This window comes from Lepus europaeus, chromosome 13, assembly GCF_033115175.1.
Source record: "Lepus europaeus isolate LE1 chromosome 13, mLepTim1.pri, whole genome shotgun sequence".
In the NCBI taxonomy this organism is placed as follows: Eukaryota; Metazoa; Chordata; class Mammalia; order Lagomorpha; family Leporidae; genus Lepus; species Lepus europaeus.
The window spans coordinates 57,010,652-57,028,033 of NC_084839.1; the positions used below are offsets into that span (position 1 = coordinate 57,010,652).

At 40.0% G+C, this 17,382-nt stretch overlaps 1 protein-coding gene across 8 annotated transcripts in view; it reads right to left on the reverse strand.

Moving 5' to 3' along the window:
• Positions 1-17,382, reverse strand: part of PUS10 (pseudouridine synthase 10) — a 96,646-nt gene that overhangs the window by 36,539 nt on the left and 42,725 nt on the right. For all 8 annotated transcript variants that reach the window (XR_009867803.1, XM_062209488.1, XM_062209493.1 and 5 more), the window contains 4 exons: positions 7,935-7,969; positions 3,554-3,665; positions 1,335-1,396; positions 997-1,042 (listed from right to left, as the gene is read on the reverse strand). Coding sequence is in view for 7 of the 8 variants with exons in the window: in XM_062209488.1 (XP_062065472.1) it covers positions 997-1,042; positions 1,335-1,396; positions 3,554-3,665; positions 7,935-7,969 (255 nt within the window). In the remaining variant the exon portion in view is untranslated. The remainder of the gene's footprint in view (positions 1-996; positions 1,043-1,334; positions 1,397-3,553; positions 3,666-7,934; positions 7,970-17,382) is intronic.

The following is a 17,382-nucleotide window of genomic DNA, read 5'->3' on the forward strand; positions in this document are numbered from 1 at the left end:
AGTCTGCATTTCTCATTATCTCTGCACGGAGTATTTGACAAATGTGACAAACACCTCTCCCCTGTTTTAAAAGGCCCGCAGTTAGTCAAAACAAGAGGAAAAACCAACGATACAGTCTCATGTATCCTATTATTTTTAACAACTCTAACAACAAATAGAAGTCATTAAAATTGCAAATGACTGACTATACAAAATCAGCTAAATAACTAGGGTGTGAAGGATTGCCGTGCTGTGCCGTGCCGTTCTGTCCCAGTGTAATATATTAAAGCACACGCTAATGCGCTTGCTTATGAACGTGAAGCCCAGCTAGTGTTGGACAGTGAAGGAGATTTTGAATAAAATGTCTCTTTTGCAAACATAGCTTGCAATACACTAGTTTACTATCCCTAATCTGAAAATCCAAAATCCACATCAAGAAGGCTCAACGTGTAAAGTGTAGCAAACATTCCAAAATCTCAAACAATACAAAAATATCTGAAACATGAAACATTTCTGGCCCAAAGGATTTTAGACAAGGGATACTTAACCTGGATTAATTAAGGACTATGCTAAATAAAATTATTAATTTTGGATTATGTTTTTGAAACACCAATTTCTAGGAAATGGATACCAGACAAAAGTTTGGAATGCTACCGATACTTTGAACAGATTTTCCCAGATGATGTAATTTGAGGAATTAAAATCTAAAAGTTGGATTTCCCCAAATGGGTAATAGTAACACCACTGAAACACTGACTCTAAATTAGGTGAACCAGTGAGACAAGTCAGATACCGACAAAAATTTGAGGATGTTTCTGTGCTATAACTTCCTTGCCAGTTGCAAAAGTGCTAATAGTTAAAAAAAATTACAATAATAAATGGAGCAAATGGGAATATTTAAAAATTGATTCTTGGTGTCATAGAGTTACCACATTTCAATGCAAATCCTTTTAAATATTTATTTGAACAAACAAATGAGAAAACACTCACTAATTAATAAGAAGTTGAAATCCTCACCTGTTTGTTTTTGGCTGGCTTGAAACAATCTGGGCAGACTGTACCTCTAAAATGAAATTCAAGTTAATGTAAAGGTAAATGAGTTTATTTAGGGGTAGATGTAATTTAAATATACTTTATACAACATGGCTGTTAAACTCAGGGCGTCAAAAGCAGACAAAAATGTATCTTAACACAAGCTGCATTGGTTTGCCTAAGAACCTTGTATTACAGCACACATTTTAAACCTACAACAACATGACATGCTCATTAGAAAGAGAAGCAACACTATTTTCATGAAAACCAAAAAAGATGAGTGATTTCACACAATTGACATTGTTGTTCATGTGGCAACTTACAGGAAGTGGCAATCCTCAACTGTTTCTGGGTGAGCAAAGACCACACTCACTTCAAACAAGCTCTAAAAATTATAAAGACAGTTTACAAATGAGCAAAAGGAAACTCACATCTAACAACTTATGAATGGAAATAGACATGAACTCTCAAAGGCTGGCTCTGAAAAAGGGTGACAAGGAAAACTGGAAACACTACTGTTCTCACTTCAGCTTGCTCAAGGGGCAACTGGGAAGGAAAGTGTGGTTGGGTTTGGGTGTGTGTGTGTGTGTGTGTGTTAACTTCTGAAACTCAGTCACAATGATACTGCCAAAAATTTTTTTAACTAAATTTCAAAATAAATGTGTATGGTTTGGGGACAAATATGCAAATTAGATGTGAAGATAAAAAAGAATTCAGGGAATTGAAAGAAATGAAGAACTATTCTGTTGATACCATGATTAGGATTATCAGCAAGGAAAACAACATTGTACTCACATCCTTAAAAACTACCTATCAAGCTTCTTTGGAGAGAATTCAAATTTCTTGACGGATTTGAGTTTTAAAAGAGTCATGTTAGTTTTTTGTTTTATTATAAAAGCCATACATGTAAATTATAAAGCAATCAAGCATAGGATGGCTTCTGACCCCTTGGACTGAGGCAGAACTATTAACAATTTGATGTGTTTCTTGGCATTTTGATGAATATAAACATATGCATATATACTTTTTCAGGTATTAGGTATGTTTTTAGGAAACCAACTTATTTAATATTATCCCATGGACATCTTTTTCAGCTCCAGGAATTATCAGACATTTAAATTGCAGAATATTTTTGTTATTAAAAAATGCTACAGTAAACATTCTTGTACATCAAAAAAGTACAATTTTATACTCTCTGTACTTTTACCTCTATGGAGAATTCCCCATTGAACAAAAACTATAACTGTCATACTAGGTACAACTGTCTTTTTTATTGAATTCTGTGTTTATTGGGTTTTATATTTATTGACTTCACTGAATTGTCAGCAAGCCTATTAGCTACTCTAGAATCACAATAATGAATAGCTTCTTCTTTGTTCCTTATTCTAATCTACAAAACAAAATTAAAAGGGACATTTCTTTATTCAAAAAAAAAAAATCTCACTTGGCCTGAATCTATTAGAACTTTACATCTTTTGTTTTCTATTTTCTGTTCTCACTGATTCAACATGTAAATATATTTGTGCTTCAAAACTGAAATTTGAGGTAAAAATATTTTGCATTAATGACTTCTCTAATTTCCAAAGTACTTTCATTACCTCATTTCCTCTTCATACTATCTGTGAAGTGGTTTTATTCTCTATTCTCTCAGTATTCAGTTTAAAGAACAGTCAGAGCTTATTCTTACTAACAGAAGGAAACAGAGCTATATGATTCAGAGTGGTTAAAAAATAAACTATGCAGCTTAATGATTTTGTTAGATAGTTTGTAATTTTATTTCAGTAAGGGCGCATCTGATATTTGGGGAATTTCTTTCAAGAAAAATAATGAAACAATGAGGCCATAGTATTAAAACTAGTTTAAACTATACTGAAATTGTTAAAAACTAAATAAATTTTTTAAATTATTACAGATTAAAAATAAATAAATAAATAAAATCTAATTTAAGATAAGCTAGGAATGTGTATGGTTTCCACATCTGGAAACCCTCTGAGACTCAATCCATTCCAGAGACTGAGGCCAGGTCTTCCCCGCAAGAGAAAAGATGGCCAACTGTTCTGGTTCTCAAGGCAGTCTCTGTCCAAAAGTTGCCAGAGGAATCTGAGACACCAAGAGTGTGGATTCTCACTGTAGTCTTGAATAAGTTTGTGTATTTGAAAATGATTAGCCGCAGATAAATGAAAATCAGCATCAAGTGGACTCTACATTTGCTCAGTTATTTAGATATTGCAACATATGAATAAACCTTTGCCTCCAAATACAGTATAAATAAAGGCAAAGATTCATTTTTAACTTTTTAGGGCCATTTAGGGTACACTGCACCTGTTACATTCTTAAGAGTCTTGGATCACAAAGAAATCTGAGCAAAAAAATGAAAGAAAGGATCTAAATTGAACACTGTCAGAAATTGACATTTTAAAGGCCTAAGAATCCTTCACTGAATAAGAGAGAAGATTCTTTTGGCTAACCAAAACTTTACCACATCATGAAATAAAACTGGTAACACTAGAGAATAAAATTAACAAGGCAAATGACTCAATACCTTTCCATCAACAGGAACACCCAGTTCCTCTGAAAACAGGGGATGAGTTATCCATTTGTAAGCTTCTTTTAGCTGAATTATATCATTTCTTTCCAGAGACAGATTCTGCTTTCTGAAGAATATAAAAATTCACTGACATTGAAAGTCCACTTTTTCTCTTAAAGAATTTATGCAATTATTAAAAATTACTGATCAGGTGCCTATGATGTGCTAGACACTGTTCTACATATTAGGTAAAAAGCAAACAAAAATCCCTCACCTCATGGACCTCATATATCAAGGAACTACATTTTAAATGACATATAAGATACTGGATTTTTCTGAATTGCCAGATTCCAGGATTTATATACCAGAAGATAGAATGGTGGGTGAGATGATCATTTATTGCTCAGAAACTATAAAGCTGTGCATTACAATAATCACACCCATATTAAAAATGCTAGCATTTCTTCTCTTGCTGAACATTGGGCTTACCGTTGGGAAATCAATGTAAAAAGCTGTACTTTTTTTTCTACACTTCTAAAGAAGAAATATTCAATTCTAAAGTATCATTGTTCTAAAATGCTCATCAATGTAATATCAGATAAATGTTTGAATAAAAAACTGACATTCCCCCCAAATATACGCATGAACCAATAAATACATTTTGGGAAGTCCCTATTATGAGTTCTAGCTTTAGTTTGTAATCTAAAATTGTGATAGGACGGAACTAAGGTAAGAAGAAAGAAAAATTATTAAAACTGCTCCACTCTGTTGAGAACACTGAGATACCACTAAACAAACTAACAAGCTTGCATCATTCAAATAATTCAAACTTCAAACCAGACAAATGGCTATTTACAGGGCAGTTTTTTAAAAAGGGAAGGTTAGGACCAACTTGTAAATCATCCCTTTTAAATGTCTAATTTTCACTGATAGTTACTGTAGGCAATATCCATTACAATTTAATTCTTTAAAATCAAAAAGCACTACAGTCTGCAGGCACAAAACAAAAAGTAATTTAGCTAATGGCTAAATTTAATTGACATTAAAAAAACATAAAAATCACTGTTTCTCTACAATTGAAATTTAGATCTACCCATTCAGAATCCAGTTGAGAATGTAACTGGTTACAGGGAGTGTTTTCATACGCTTTGGAATTGTGGCTTAAACAATGGAATACCAAAGTAAGTCCTACAGCTGACAAATAATCAAATTATTTCTCTACATTCAAGAACTTATTCAGACACCGAGCTTCAAAAACTGTTCCTAATTCTCTACGTATCAGAAACATTTTTGAAATTTTAAAAAACTACCATGGTATTAGACCAACAGTTTTAGTATTTAATGATATTTGCACAAAACAGTATCACAGTTGACAGTAAATAATAAATATGAGAATGGATTTTAAAGAATAAAATGTCAAATCAGAAAAACCACGAGAATAGAAACTCTTTTTAAAATTGTTTAAACGTTGGCCGGCACCGCGGCTCACTAGGCTAATCCTCCACCTTGAGGCGCTGGCACACTGGGTTCTAGTCCCGGTCGGGGCGCCGGATTCTGTCCCGGTTGTCCCTCTTCCAGGCCAGCTCTCTGCTGTGAAGGCAGCGGAGGATGGCCCAGGTGCTTGGGCCCTGCACCCGCATGGGAGACCAGGAGAAGCACCTGGCTCCTGGCTTCGGATTGGCGCAGCGCGCCAGCCGTAGCAGCCATTTGGGGGGTGAACCAACGGAAAAGGAGACCTTTCTCTCTGTCTCTCTCTCTCTCACTGACTCCGCCTGTCAAAAAAAAAAAAAATTGTTTAAATGCTGGAGACTCCAAAGGGTTGCAGCAAAAGCCAACCCCAAAAATAAGTTAAAACATTGCTCATTACGTATTTCAGAACACTGCTGTTTTAAATCCTTCAGTCTTTGAAAGCTATTTAGAGCACGTGATCCAGTTAAAAAGCTTCAGTTATTTTTTCCCCTCCAGATTAAAGAATCAGAGGATAGGTTAGCAGACAGCTTGGAAATCTTATCCCTATATATGAGAGTTCTTCAAAAAATCTGTGGAGAAACATAATTAAAATATATAATTATTTGGGGGCAGAAAATTTTCTAAATCCATGCATAGTGGGATTTTTGTTGTTGTTATTATATATGTGTGTTTTCATTTTATTTGAAAAGCAGAGAGAGACAAGAGATGTTCCATACACTGGTCACTCTCCAAATCCCTGCAACAGCCAAGGCTGAACTCAATCCAAGTTTCCCACGTGGGTGGCAGAGACCCAAGTGCTTGAGCCATCATCTGCTGCCTCCCGAACTGCATAGTGGCAGGAAGGGGCATGGAAAATGGAGGCAGGAGTCCATGCTAGGCACTGTGATAAGGGACGCGGGTGTCCCATGTGCTGGACTAACCTGTGTGCCACAACACCTGTCTATCTTCCTTCCTATCTCCCTTCCTTCCTTCTTTCCTTTTTCTTTTCCTTTCTTTTCATTCATTCAATTACAGAGAAAGACTTCCAGCTACTGGTTTGCTCCCATTAATGCCCACAACAGCTGGGGCTGGGTTAGGCTGAAACAGGAGCCCAGAACTCAGTTGGGATCTTCCATGTGCGTGGCAGGGATTCTTGTACTTGAGCCATCACCTACCGCCTCCCAGGTTGTGAATCAGTAGGAAGCTGGAATTGGAAGCAGAACTGGGACTTGAAGCCAGGCACTCCAATATTGGATGCAGATGTCCCAATTGTTGTACCAAATGCCTACCTGAAAACTTATTTCTTAATTCCATTGCACAAGAACTTTTTGAAGTACTCTTGTGTAAGGCAAAAATATAATAACATGCCAGGTTTTCAATCCTGAAATTCAAATGTGACTAATAACTTTTAAAATACACTTTAGGGTAAATGTTTTCACAAAGGCCCTTAGTATACATCTGGTAGTCCATACTCATTAATGTAAATTCAGTTCCCAGGGCCAGCAGGGTGGCACAGTGGGTTACACTGAGGCTTGTGACGCTGGCATCCCATATCTGAGTGCTGGCTCAAGTCCCAGGTGCTGTGCTTCTCAACTAGCTTCCTACCAATGCTTCTAGGAAGCAGCAGGTGATGGTCCAAGTTCTTGAGCCCCTGCCACCCCCATGAGAGAGCTAGATCAAGTTCCTGGCTCCTGGCTGTGGACTGGTCCAGACCTGGCTGTTGTGGCCATCTGGAGAGTGAACTAGCAGATGGAAAATCTTTGTCTGTCTCTCCCAGTCTCTCTGATGCTCTGCCTTCCAAATAAATAAAATTAAATCTGTAGGGAAAAAAAATAAAAGGACGCTCTTACTACACTCTCAGATTTCTAAAAACATAGGATCAAATTTTATTGTGCCAGAATCATAAATATTTGAGATGCTTAGATAAATCTCCAAAACCTTTGATAAGAATTTTTACTTTTTAAACAAAACAAAACTCATGTTACTTTTTTTATAAATCACTTAAAGTATTAGATTATGATATAAAAACATGTATTTCTCTCTGGGTCCTCTCTCCAGATAACACAGGGAGCCTCCAACAAACCACATAGCCCTTTCATACTGATACAGACTTTTTAATTTCAAAATTCATGAAGCTCTAGAGAATGAAAAGTTGTTTGCTTTTTTTTTATTTTTTTTTTTTATTTTTTGACAGGCAGAGTGGACAGTGAGCTTGCTTAACTCAGTTGGCAACCAAATCCTGGTCTGAACAGGTGAGGCTATTATCTGTTTATCAAGCTTAGTGTGAATATTCTTGTTTCATTGCAGAAATATTAAAATGTTTGCCTACACAGCACCACCTCGGACCCTTGAGGACAGGAGCATGTCACATCTGACAGTTAATGCCATGTTACATTCCTACATTCCAAAAATTCTAGGTTTAAAACACATTTGGTGTCTAAAGGTTTCAGATAAAAGATGGCAAACCTACGTTACCTATGTGATATCTATGTATGGATTCACTGATTTTCTGCCTTAACTAATATTTTTTTATTTTTTTATTTTTAGTGGATTAACTAAGATTTTACTTTTTATCTTTCAGAGCAGTTTTACAATTTAATTTCTAAGACCAGTGTAAAATTAACTCTTTTCAGATAACTTCCCAACTAGCACTATATTGTGTCTAAAGTGTATAAAATGCTCACATTGCATCTATACATGGAAAAGGAATCTGCTTTAAGAGATTACTGCACTGCCATGCTAGTAAACTAAACAGTACTGACACCCTAAATTTCTACATTAAGAACTATTTTTCCCCACCAATTTCTCTAGTAGCTGGTGAATTCAGTTTTAAAGAGAGGAGAGTAGGAGCAGCCGCAGCAGCAGCAGTCGCAGTAGTGAAAGTACTTCAAGAATCAGGTAGCTTGTCTTTAAATGGCAGTGAAAATTCCCTGCCTAAATTACTTACCCCATTTCCTGTTTTACCAGCAACCATGCAGCATGCTGCAGGCAACGTCGTCACACCCAGAGAGAAAAGAAAAAGGGGGAAATGTTCAGTGAAATGAGGTTCCAGCGTCACTACTGAACTGCTTACCTAATTTGCTAATCAAACTCCCCTTTTTTGGAGAGGAGTTCGGGTTTAGAACTGTAGCAGTAATGTCAGTTTCATTTAAAATCACGAATGAGGTAAGATTTCACTTAGCAATGCTAAATGCTGGCCTGCTGTGGCCTAGGAATTCAACAGGGGTATCCCCCTCCTCCCTACCGATTTTTATTTCTCATGATGAAGATGAGTGTTTCTTAGCATGGGGAGCATACGTTTTGTCTTAAAACACTGTATTATTTCATGCGGGAAAGCCCAAAATGACCAGGCACATAGTCTCCAAAACACAGAATTGCAGGCCCATTTTTTGTTTTTGTTCTTTCATCAGGGCTAACACATATTTTCACTCTATCTATTTGATGATATCTATACCTCGATGTTCAAGAGTAAGGTGTAGTAATGTCTGCAACTCACTTGGAAAAACACCAAAAACTAAGATGAAGTGATGAGTGGAAAAAGGGATGGCTAGATATATAAAAAAGGAAGTAGAGAAAAACAGTAACCACTGCAGAATCGAAGGGTGTATACCAGTGTTTACTGACAATAATTTCAACTTTTCTATGCACTGGAAAATTCTCCTAGTAAAATTTTAGGGAAAACATTCTGGAAAGGATTAATTTTAAAAAACTGAAAGATAAGTTGCTAACGTGAAGATAGCATTCACAATCATGGATGTTATTTAATTAAATCTGATTCATGTAAAATGCTTTGCATGGTAGGTGTGTGACACCAAGATTTCTCAGTTTTTCATTAGACTCCCCTAGCTTTCACTTTAATGAAAGGCAATGCCATGTCTCGCACTGCGGTATGTGGCATCTGGTGAACATAACAGGAACATACCATATAAATTAGTAACATCCCGTGAATAGCTTCTGTCTCTACATGTCATAAAATTGGCCAGTCATTATCACCCACATACCTTCAAGACAATACATGTACACACTGAGGTTCATATGTAGAGCCATGTCCTTTTAAATAAATGGGAATTCCTTCAAATGACAAGTAGGATGCTACACACTTGTAAAGACTATAATCATTCAGGAACGTTATGTACACTAATATATTCAGACTTGAGCCAAGTAGAAAAACTAATCACTAGGTAGGTAAGACCTGGTCCCAGTGCCTGAATGTCTTGGCAGTACCTCCCAATTTGTTGGTTTGTTAACTTAGAGCACTCAATCTAATATCATTTATAGTATTATCATCTTCCCTCTCAGGTATCCAAGCTCTGTTTCAAACTGTTTGGGTACAGTATAATACACAAATCACTAGGAATCAGAAAACCTGGCTTTAGGCTTTCTGTAATTCCTAGGACTTCACTTCCTAATGTGTAAAACAAGAGAATTGGACTAAGATGATGGTAATCTTAACTTTTCTGAATGGTTGTAAGTGATCATTAGTAGGCATTAATTGGTATACAATGTTCTAATTATAGGACTTTGAAATCACAGAAAAAAATGAATAATGGCTGCTTAAAAATAAAACCTTATAGTCAATGTTGTCCCTTCAGCCTCCTACTTTAAGAGATCAAAAAAGAGTAATGCCCTTATCTATACAGGTATTAACACGGTCATCCATCCATGTCTGTGGGGAACTAGTTCCAGGCCCTCTCCACTCCCCTGCATGTTGATACCAAAAGCAACAAACACTCAAGTGCCTTATATAAAATGGCATAGTGTTTGCTATATAATGTATACACAGCCCCCCTCATATACTTTTTTTCTTTTTTTTTTTTTTTTTTTTTGAGAAGCAAGAGGGAAAGAGAGCTCCCATCCACTGGTGCACTCTCCAGATGCTCTTATCAGCTAAAGCCAGGAGCCAGGAACTCAGTCCATGCCTCTCATGTGAGTGGCAGGCACCCCAGTACTTGAGCCACCACCACTGTCTCTCAGGGTCTGCATTAGCAGAGTCAGGAACCAGAGCCAAACATCAAACTCAGTATTCTGATTTGGCATACAGATGTCTGCTGTCTGAACCACTAAAGACCTGCCCCCTCCCATATACTTTAAATCATCTCTAGGTTACTTATAATACCTAATACAATGTCAATTCCATATAAATAGCAGTTATGCTGTACTGTTAATGAATGGCAACAAAGGAAGTCTGTACATGTTTAGTACACAATTTTTTTTTTTTCAAATCTTTTTGCTTGGTGGTTGAGTGAGTCTGCAGATAAAGAACTGAGTGTACTTCCCACGGATGGACATGAAATGGAAGATTTCATGAAAATGTGTATACAAGAACCAAGTAACTAACATTCCTGTTGTGTACTTAGTAAATGGTAACTGTTGTTGCTGAATTGAAACCTTATATATAATTTGCAAATAATAAAATTCAAATTTATCCCTTAAAAGATTTACAGGACTTGGTCCCATTTCCTCATATCCCCAAACTGCTCTGCTATAGGTAGTTCTTGAACCTTTCTCATCCACGAGATCTGAGCTATAGAGAACCATCTGTTTCTTCTTGAAGGGTCCTCAGACTCTTCTGTCCTGTTCTGTCATTTTTTTGTCTCTTTTTGAGGCAGACTCTGTTCACTTTGGCCACTTGCAGGTGATGCAATCAAATATGCAATGCATTCTACCATCCTCTGCTTACAAAGTAGGGTAGAACTGGAGGTTGCCAGGGGAAACCAGAGAACCATGTGTAACATGTGAAATTCAATCAACTGTCTTCTGTACCTGAGACTCGCTAAAGGGTTTTTCCTTCCTAATTCCTGGCAGGTTTCCTGTGCAAGCAAGCCAGCAGGTTGGACAGAACTAATCACACAGCAGGGGCCAGAAAGCTGAATCCCAGAGAACTCAGTAGTGCTCAATTATTCCATTTTTACCACATGTTAATAAAGCCCTGGACCTGCTACTACCAAGGAAAAAGAAGTACATTTCTCCCTTTTAGGTCACCAGGATAATTTTAATAAATGTTCTGTTCCTTAGTCAGTGAGGAAAAAAAAAAAGTTCTCTAGAGTAAGCAATTAAATTCTTCCTCCCCAATAGAACCAAATGGCATTAAAGTTATCAACTTTAATCAAATTTGATACCAGAGGCAGTGTGTCACCTCCTGAAAATTCTGGAACCACACAATTTAATCCTGGGCTCTTTATTCAAGAGTTTTTGTTTTTTTGTTTGTTTTTTGTTTTGTTTTTTTTTTTTTTTTTTTTTGACAGGCAGAGTGGACAGTGAGAGAGAGAGAGACAGAGAGAAAGGTCTTCCTTTTGCCGTTGGTTCACCTTCCAATGGCCACCGCGGCCAGCACGCTGCGACCGGCGCACCATGCTGATCCGATGGCAGGAGCCAGGTGCTTAACCTGGTCTCCCATGGGGTGTAGGGCACAAGAACTTGGGCCATCCTCCACTGCACTCCCTGGCCACAGCAGAGAGCTAGCCTGGAAGAGGGGCAACCGGGACAGGACCAGTGCCCCGACCGGGACTAGAACCCGGTGTGCCGGCGCCGCAAGGCGGAGGATTAGCCTATTGAGCCACGGCGCCGGCCATAGTTCTAAGCTAGTCCTAACTAGGGCAGTTGAATATCTGCTGGCTGAAGTGCTGTGTACTCTGGTAACACACACACACACACACCACAGACAAGGTCTGTGCCTAGGAATGGCTCTTGAGCTTTTGAGTTCTGAGCCAGAAGTTCATGTAGCACCAAACAATGAGTGGGCGAACATGTGGCCAAGGATTAAGGCTGCCTCAAGCAAAGGCGGTAGGAAGGACAGAGAGAGAGGCATTGTAAAGATCATACTGGGAACTACGATTCACTTGAGTTGGAGCTCAGAGTATGTGTGTGTGTGTCTGCGTGAGTGTATAAATGACAGTAGGGGTTCGATGATTACAGACGTAACTAGAAGGATTAGAAGGTTTTGAGTGCCAAACTAGGACATGAACCCAAAGATGGAAGCCACACTGATGTATATACCAAGTCCCACAGTCACACAGAGAAGAGACATTTGACCTTTGGACCTTCTATAGTTCCTCAAGTCACAATATAACTGCTGTTTTCATGTTAGTGTTTTTCTTATGTGGTAGGTAAAAAGGAAAATATTCCTTTATCAGGAAAATATAGTGTGAACAAGCTGTATATTCCAGAAAGGTAAGATAACGTGCCCAGCTCACTTTTCTCATTTTGTTGCCTCTCTGGCCCTTACAGACGTCTAAGTGTGTCATTCTTGATGGAGAGAAAGAAACACTAGGCGGCCATAGCAGGCTCTGCTTCCAAATATTTTGCAACTGCTTGCAAGGTGGTTTATCTCTTGGTTCCTCAACCAAATAGAAAGGAATTCAACACTTCATTATTTGGGCATACCTGCTATGTGGTGAGAGCAAGCAAAGTGAAGGCCAGTCTCTACTCATGAGCAAAAAGCATGAACTAAGAAAGAAAAAAGGTACTTCAAATGACAATAAACAGTAGTAGTATTAGTAATAACATCAGTGAAAATAATTAATAGAGGCTGTGCCAGGGATATGCTGACCTGATCTTGTCAGTCTCACAGCAGAAGTGACAACTAATCTGACCTTTGAAGCATCAGTTACTTAGAAGCAGAGGCCAGACAGTGCTAGGAGGACCCCAGGAGCTGGCGAATGCAAAGGAGGAAGCAGCATACCCACACTAAGGGGTGTGGATTTTACACTTAGGGCACAAACGGGTTATCAGCAATGGAATGGTGTGGTCACAGTTCTCTTCAGGAATCCTTACTCTGTCCTCAGTGTGAGTTAGCAGAAGAAGGAACTAAGGAAAACAAAGGCATTTGATAAACTAAAGCAGTAATGCAAACAAGAAATAAAATAGAATGGCAGGGCTGTTGAGGATAAAGTGGGGGCAGCAATTCTACAAGACAAGGACACAGACTGGCAGTGATGTTGAGTTGCCAAATAACCTTCAATGCTCTTCAGACTCTAAAGTCTTCTGAATGCTTCCCAGCTCTTGGACTCATATATAGACTCGTACCAATAGACTTGGGCCAATAGGGAAATGACAGTAGTCGCCTGAGCAGCTGGAGAAATTAGCAGCACCCCTACTCCCAACTCTTCACCCAACATACACATCCACAAACGTTCAAGTGTGTTATTCTGGTACACAACTAGCCCGATGGGAACTGGGCTCATTAAGGAGATCAGTCAACAAGAGACACTGCTCTTCCTGCTTCCCGCCCAAGGCAACTGCTTAAGATTTCTTCCTTCTCCTCCTCTGTATCCATCGGCCTGCTCTAACGTGCAACATCTGCCCCAGGGTGCAGCATATGCCCCAGCAGGCCCTGCTGCTTGCCTTCTGTCTCAGGCATGGTGGCAGAAAGAGGAAGGGAAGAGAGGAAGGGGAAAGACTCTCCTAAAATCACCGCTTGACCCTACCACTTAGCTGAAGTGAAGACTCCCCCACCACCATCTCTCACCCATCCCACCTTCTCCCTTAGTTTCATTCTCCTCTTTTCCCCAGAGCCTCTGACTTCAACCCCATGCTGAAATGGCTGCAACAAGCTGAATGCGGGTATCGCCTCCGATGAATGAAACTTACGGCTGCCATGTTTAAAAGCCCACCAGAATCCCTACAGGGTTGAGAAAAAAGAAAATGAAGGGAGACATGAGAAGAGACCTTTTTATTCTCCGATTCCCCACTACCTTGGCAATAAAAACCTTTAGATAGTGTTAAGAATGGTGACCATTTTTATTTGGGACAAAGCAAGACAGGAAAAGCAAAGCCAGACCAGGAAAGAGCATGAATCTGCACAGCCAAATGCGGTTCTACAGCCCCATTAGCCCAGTCCCAGAACGGCTATTTGTAAGCTGGGCATTTAAAGGAGAATTTCCACTTCATCTTCCAACAGTGTAAACGCTCTTGTTTGCTCAGCTCTGAAGGACCCGACAGAAATATTCACAACAGAAAATTCTGCAAGCGGGTGGGGTGGGAGTCCAGGTAGGGAAGGACAGACAGCTACAAAGACAGACACAGATCAGTCTTGTCCTTTAACATCACAGGATACTGAGAGGAGTTGGCAACTGAGTTCAGGTAACTCGAGAGTTAACATCAGGAAGCAAAACCATCTTAACAAACATCTGTTGGCAACTGGGTGGGGCTGAGAAGTGAAAATACATTTCCTCCTCAGATCTGATTTCAGAGACCTAGCATGGCCACACACAGACTTTGCAGGGTCTGGTACCTCTGAATTCCTGTCTTGGGCACAACGTGGGTTCCAAGAAATCCAGCACAGCTGTCAGAAGATGAAGCTGGCTTGTGACAGCTACTTCCCTGGGGAAGCCTTCCCACGCTGCCTGCCTGAGGCTGGGAACTCCACGCCTTTCATCCAGGCCTGTCATCAGAAGCCCACTGTTCCCTCATCTAAACCACACCTGCTAACTGGGCCTGTGAACCAAATCAGCCACAAGGAGAGCCTAAAGCACTATGTAAGCCAGTGTTTTCAGGTGGCAGTTGTGCCCATAAGCACAGATGAACAGACACACACCAATAAGTGAAGACAAAGATTTGTACCATTTGTAGGTATACATACAGATAACACAGGTGCACAGCAGAACATCCCAAAGAAGATTTAAAGAATTATAGTAGGGGCCGGTGCTGTGGTGTAGCAGGTAAAGCCGCCGCCTTCAGTGCTGCCAGCCTGTATGGGCTCCTGTTTGAGTCCTGGCTGCTCCACTTCTGATCCAGCTCTCTTCTATGGCCTGGGATAGTAGTAGAAGATGGCCCAAGTCTTTGGGCCCCTGCACCTATGTGGGAGACCCAGAAGAAGCTCCTGGCTCCTGGCTTTGGATCAGCACAACTCTGGCCGTTGTTGCCAACTGAGGAGTGAACCAGTAGATGGAAGACTGGAAGACCAACTGACCGACCGACCGACCGACCGACCTCCCCCCCCCCCCCCGCCTCTCCTTCTCTGTGTAACTTTGCCTTTCAAATAAATATTTAAAAAAAAAAAAAAGAATTATAGTAGTACATATACCTTCAAAATAATTAAATTGTTCTATCTAGTTTGATTAAAGGAATTTCCACATTTTTTAAGATTTTTTTTATTTATTTGAGAGGCAGAGATAGAGAGAGAAGGAGAGACAAATAAAAAGGGTTCCCAATTTGCTCCCCAAATGGGCACAACTGCTGGAGCTGAGCCGATCTGAAGCCAGGAGCCAGAAGCTTCTTCCAGGTACCAAGCACTGCTTTCCCAGGCCATTGCAGAGAGCTGGATCGGAGGAGCAGCAGCCAGGACACAAACCAGCGCTCATATGGGATGCTGGTGCCACAGGCGGAGTCTTAGCCCACTACAGCACGGCGCCAGCCTCTGAATTTCCACATTCGTAAAAAATTTTGAGGATTCTAAATAGGTTTGTTTATGTTGGTTATATCTATCAACATAAGCCATATTAGTAATAAAGCTATGAATTTAAAAAATATTAATTCATTTGAAACTAATAACCAAATAATAAATCTCTTACGTATCAGCATAAATTTGTTTCTAAAATGTATTTTCAGTCATTTGGCCTAGCAGGTGAAACATTCAGATCCCACCTAGGTTCAATTCCCGGCTCCTGACTACAGCTTCCTCTAATGCTAATGAAGATTCTGGGAGGTGACAGTGATGCTTCAAGTCACCAGGTTAGACAGCGTTAGACAGTGAGAGAGAGAGACAGAGAGAAAGGTCTTCCTTTGCCGTTGGTTCACCCCCCAAATGGCCGCCACAGCCAGAGTTACTCCGATCCGAAGCCAGGAGCCAGGCGCTTCTTCTTGGTTTCCCATGCGGGTGCAGGGCCCAAGCACTTGGGCCATCCTCCACTGCCCTCCCAGGCCACAGCAGAGAGCTGGACTGGAAGAGGAACAACTGGGACTAGATAGAACCCGGTGCCCAAATGGGATGCCAGCGGCGCAGGCGGAGGATTAACCAAGTGAGCCATGGCGCTGGCCCCATGACTGCTCCATTTTTGATCCAGCTCTCTGCTATGGCCTGGGAAAGCAGTGGAAGATGGGCCAAGTCGTTGGGACCCTGCACCTACGTGGAAGACCCCAAAGAAGCTTCTGACTCCTGGCTTCAGATCAGCACAGCTATGGCCAATTGGGGAGTGAACCATTGGATGGAAGACCTCTCGCTCTCTCTCTCTCTGCCTCTCCTCTCTCTGTGTAACTCTGACTTTCAAATAAATAAATAAATCTTTAAAAAAAAAAAAGAGAGAGAGAGAGAGAAAGCTACCAAGCTAGATGAAACAAGACAACCTTGAAGGAAAATAAGTGCAATTAATTAATATTTAATTAGTTAAAATTTGACTCAGGAAGAGGGAGAGGGAAGGCTGAACCAGGGGCAGGCATGTGGCACCGTGGGTTAAGCCACTGCTTGGGACATTTGCTTCCCATTATCAGAGTGTGGGTCTGAGACCCAGCTGCTGTACTTCCTATCCAGCTTCCTGCTTATGTGTCTTGGGGGCAACAGACGGTGGCTCACGTGCTTGGGTCCATGCCACCCATGGAGGAGATGTGCATGGAGTACCTGGCTGCTGGCTTCTCTCTCCTCTCACTCACTCTGCTTCCCAAGTAGATGAAAATAAATGAACATTAAAAAGAGAAGAAATTGAAAAACAATAAAGATCTACTCTTGCTATCCTCTAAAATGGTTTTACATGTAAATTCTACCAAAATTGCAAAGAATAGAAACAGATCGTTCCTTTGTTGTTAAAATTTTCTCAGCACAAGATAGAAACCTCTTCTAGAAGGCTTACATAATCTGCATTCATTACATAATTTAGTACTCAAACTAAATATATGTATTTAAATATCTTAACTAAGATTTGTTACATTTTTATTAAGATAAACAAAATTTTAAAAATTTAAATTTTTATTAAGATAAACAAAATTTAAAAATTTAAAATTTATTTCAGGGGCCAGCACTGTGGCGTAGCGGGTAAAGCGCTGCCTGCAGTGCCAGCATCCAATATGGGCGCTGGTTCTAGTCCTGGCTACCCCTCTTCCAATCCAGCTGTCTGCTGTGGCCTGGGAAAGCAGTGGAAGACGGCGCAAGTCCCTGAGCTCCTGCACTCACATAGGAGACCCAGAAGCTCCTAGCTCCTGGCTTTGGATCAGTGCAGCTCTGGGCATTGCAGCCAATTGGGAAGTGAACCAGCGGATAGAAGACCTCTTTCTCTCTCTGCCTCTCCTTCTCTCCGTGTAACTCTTTCAAACAAACAAATAAATCTTTAAAAATAAAAAGCTTTATTTCAGGAAAATAAAAAAAGTTCAACACAAGGAAACCACTAACTTACTTGACTACGAAATAATTCAAAAGAATATCATTATTGAACATATCCATTTCTGATCTAAAAACCATTAAGCTT